Raw genomic sequence first — 4,448 nt, 5'->3', positions numbered from 1 at the left:
AATTACGTCGAACGTTTATCCTTACGCACATCTATGACCTCTTACCTATATTTATACAGTTAATTATAGATACGCATTGCTTTCGGTAGTGTTATATTATAGGGTTATTGAACTTATATTGGTGAATATTGGCACGAGTTGGCTGTTCAAATGCACGAGCTTGCGAGTGCATTTGAACAGCCAACGAGTGCCAATATTCACCAATATAAGTTCAATAACTCCTTTATTATATAGCTAAAACATTTACACATAATTTATAATAATTATTTCAACTAAAAAAAACCCTCAAATTAATGATTTTTTAGTATCGGTATTCAAATTAACGTCTGTCCTGTTAGCGTTCAATATCACATCGTTCCGATGTCCCTACCGAGCGATATGATTTGCTTATTTAGGTATTAATGGATCTAATACGTACTATATTTTAATAGATAATTTCATTTTTGTGTGAAAAATAAACACATCTTACCTAGATACCACTTCCTTTCTTTAATTTAGCTCTGAGAATTTGACCAGACGACTTTTTTTGTTTACAACGGGGCGTTCGATATTGAACGCTCGTATTCGGAATGTTTCGGGCATACTCATATTCGTAATACAAAGTTAACGTTCAATAAAACGTCAAGAAATTGAACGTTAAAATTCTCTAGATTTTTGGTTATATTTTATTAGATTTTATTTATTAGCTATATAATAAAAAGGAAAACATTTGCAAATGTAAATATTCCTTAAATAACAATAGCAACATGACATGATAACGTCGTTTTTATGAGTTCATAGCTAAAGGACAACGTCAAAAGTTGGCGCAAAAAATGTTCGAAGAAAGCGCCAAAATAAATAGACTTGACACTACTGTAAATGAAACATGTTTACACAATTATAATCAATAATTTATATGAAAAAAAAATCAATATTAACAGTAATTGATTCAATCAAGATCGATATTTATCTGTTTAGTTAAGGCTTAAATTTATCTATGAAATATTGTTCTTTGGCCTTAACTAAAATACTAAAGTATATACATGTATTTAGTTTTATTTACGAAAACATTTTGATGATAACGGTTTTAAGTAAAATGAGTATTTTTTTCCCACAACATTGCGACATTAAAAAATAAACTGTAAGATCAATACCAAGCTGGTGTCTACATTTATACATTATCTAATGTTTTGGTATTTCCTGTGATTTTTTTTTTTTTTTTTTTTTTTTTTTTTTTACAAAATATGTGATTTTGATTAAATTTTTTTTAATTTTAGCATACAACTCTGTTCATTTATGTTTTACATCTTACGAAATACGACAACTTAAATTAATGGAAATACGTTAATTTGAATTACTGGTATATTCGGTGAAAATAAAGGCAGTATTTCTACTTTGAACACATTAAACTATGAGGATTGAAATTCCATGACTGAAATCCATAAACAAAAATGCGTTTATGTTTTGAGGGCAAGATGTCACTAAATTAAGTCTCAGAAATTGTACGTAAGGTCATGATTGATTACTGTAGTGAAGACCATTATTGCTGCTTTTGAGGTCAATATGATGATTTAGCCACCTGATGTGTAAATTTTTCAAAGATGTGTATGTATTCAGTGATAAGAATATTTGAATTTGAAGGTAAAACATTGGAGTACTTGCATTTCAATAAACATTTTGTATATGTCTTTCATTAAAAGTAAAATGTTATGTTCGAGAAAACTTTATGGGAGGCTCCTTGTACTCACACATCCACACCAACCCCCTAATTCAGATTATATGTACCTGAATGCTGTGTTTACCTCAGAGGAATACGGCTACATTTGCATTAATTTGGAATTTCCCGATCTTTTTTTACAATGTTGGATCTCAGGATCTCAGGCAATCAGAGAGATATGAAGTATTTAACTAAAACTTATATTTTCAGAAACAAACACTAGCCATGGACCCTCGAAACAGTGCCCAAGATATAATGCGATGTGACCTGTGTGAGACTACTATAGTGCAGATGCACTGCGATACGTGCCTCGTCAACCTATGTAGGGCCTGTGTAGGAGATCACATATCAACTGATGAAACCATGGATCACAAAGTGGTCAAATTTCAATCCAGAAAAACGAGCCCTCTCTACCCTAGATGTGCCTCCCATGAAAAAGAGCGATGTGAGATGTACTGTAGACATTGTGACATTCCTGTCTGCCTCACTTGTCTGGCATCTGATCAACATCTTGGTCACAAATTATCAAAAATCCTACAGGTTGTGGGTGAAAGAAAAGAAATGATCAAAAAAGAACTGAATCAATTAAATGATACAATTTATCCTACCTATCTGGACATTGCAGCTGTTGAACAAAACAGAATGAGTCAGTTAGAAAAGGAATATGGAGATCTTTCAACAGCCATAACAAAACATGGAGAGGACTGGCACAGGGAAATTGACAAACTTGTCACGAAGCTTAAAACAAAAGCTCATGAGATGAAAACCTCACAGTTACAAACTTTACAGAAACATCTCGATGAAATTAACAAGAAAATTGCTGACATTAGAGAGGAAATTGATTCACTTGTTATTTTTGCAGACACTTATGATATTTCAGAATCATTAAGTGTAAAAACGAAGGTAGATCACAAACTTCCGCAAAAGCTTGTTTTATCTGTACCTAAATTTAATCCAGGGACAATCCAAGGGGATTATCTTAGTAAACTGTTTGGTACTCTTTCATCAATTTCTCTTAAATCAGAGGGACATGCATACAGTATAAAAACAGCACAAAAATCGCCAAAAGTTGAATCTTTTTCTACAATAGAAAGTAGATGCCGACCACCAGTAAAACAACTACTGGAGAAACCAATAATTTCTGTAAAAAGAATTTTATTTTCAGGCCTCCCTCAAAATGTAGCCTGTTTTAGAAATGAAAAGTTCTGGACTTGTGGAGATAGTAGCACCATGGCACTATACGACTTTAATGTGGAAGAACATCTCAAAGAAGGACAACCAAGTCAATATCCTAGTCGAATCGTGCCACTCAAGACAATCACAACAAATTCCGGAAACAAGCCAGCAGATATAACAGTGTCAACAAGTGGAGATCTTATTTATACTCATTATGAGGATAGAACTGTTAACATTGTGAAGAATGAAAAGACAAATATAGAGGAGCTAATCAGATTACAAAACTGGAAACCCCAGGGTATCTTTAGTACTTTTTCTGGTGAGCTGCTTATTATCATGGAAAGTTATGACAAGAACCCATCCAAACAAACAAAGGTAGCCCGATACTCTGGCTCCACAGAGATACAATCCATACAGTTTGATGATGAAGGTAATCCTCTATTCTCATCTACTGGATCTGATAAATACATATGCGAGGATAGGAACCTGGATATCTGTGTGACTGACTGTGGAGCTAAAGCAGTAGTGGTGGTTAATCAGGCCGGTAAAATGAGATTCAGATACAATGGACATATTTTTGCTCCGAAAGGTAAACCATTCAATCCAAAAGGAATCACTACAGACAGCCAGGGTCACATACTTTCATGCGATGAAACCAATTGCTGTGTTCACATCATAAATGAGAATGGACAATTCCTACGTTACATACACTGTAAAGATTTTCATCCGAATGGATTGTGTACAGATACAGATGACAATCTGTTTCTAACTGGTTATATAGAATGTCGGTATGTAACTTATAAAAACCATATGAAGAAAATCGAATACCTGCATTGAAATCAGTCAAGGTATCGGTTTACCTAAAAATATGTAAATATAATGACGAGGTGACTGAAATTTTATAATGTTAAACTGAGATTGAAACATTGACACAGAGCTGTGTTTATTGGATCCATTATAGATGGTGTTGCAGTAGGTACTAGCACGAATAAGATCCCTCACTTAATGGCCCTGAGTGCCGAATATAGAATAAGAATAAAATTTGCAGTTCTCCACCGGCAAGTGTTGGCGTCTCAATATGAATAAAAAAATAACGAGAGGGAGGTTAAACGATATATAAAATCAATCAACAAAATTATTGTAATAATAATTGACATTCTCAACTGCATGTCCAAATGCCAGGCACCGCGTCAGACTTAGGTAACATGTAGATTGAATTTAATGTTTGAATGGACTTTTGAGCTTGAACAAAATCATAATTCTTTTTTTTTTGTTTCTTGGTTCGTGAATTAAGGTTTGCAGCAATTGCGAAAAATACAATTTTATGACTCACTATTTGTCATTACAGTGAAGTATAACAGTATTTGAATGAAATATGTCGAGAAAACGAACAGTATTCGAGCTCATAAGTCCATAAAACATTACAAAATAGAATAAGAGCAAACACAAACTTCTAAATCACAAGAAGTGTGATCAGGTGCCATGATGGTAAAAGCATCCCCTCTCGACCTGTCACACCCGCCCTGTGCTCCTTGTCATGATCGGGAAATAACGTGAAAATTCGTGGACAAATCAG

General features: G+C 33.8%; 1 protein-coding gene across 1 annotated transcript; it reads left to right on the top strand.

Annotated features, from left to right (window-relative positions):
- The first annotated feature begins 1,921 nt into the window (after positions 1 to 1,921).
- Positions 1,922 to 3,709, top strand: LOC134248608 (uncharacterized). The gene is made up of 2 exons (XM_062731023.1): positions 1,922 to 2,342; positions 2,862 to 3,709. Exons 1-2 carry the CDS (start codon positions 1,922 to 1,924, stop codon positions 3,707 to 3,709), a joined length of 1,269 nt encoding a protein of 422 aa, XP_062587007.1.
- The last annotated feature ends 739 nt before the right edge of the window (positions 3,710 to 4,448 follow it).

The sequence above is a fragment of the Saccostrea cucullata genome, unplaced genomic scaffold (genome assembly GCF_032062105.1).
Source record: "Saccostrea cucullata isolate Sc308-1 unplaced genomic scaffold, CSIRO_AGI_Scuc_v1 ctg13954, whole genome shotgun sequence".
Lineage (NCBI taxonomy): Eukaryota > Metazoa > Mollusca > Bivalvia > Ostreida > Ostreidae > Saccostrea > Saccostrea cuccullata.
This window is presented reverse-complemented; position numbering and strand designations above follow the sequence as displayed.

Coding starts and splice junctions, on each gene's coding strand:
- LOC134248608 (XM_062731023.1), top strand. CDS start 1,922: ATGGACCCTCGAAACAGTGCCCAAGATATAATGCGATGTGACCTGTGT. Junction 2,343..2,861: donor TGTTGAACAAAACAGAATGA/GTCAGTTAGAAA, acceptor TTTTATTTTCAG/GCCTCCCTCAAAATGTAGCC.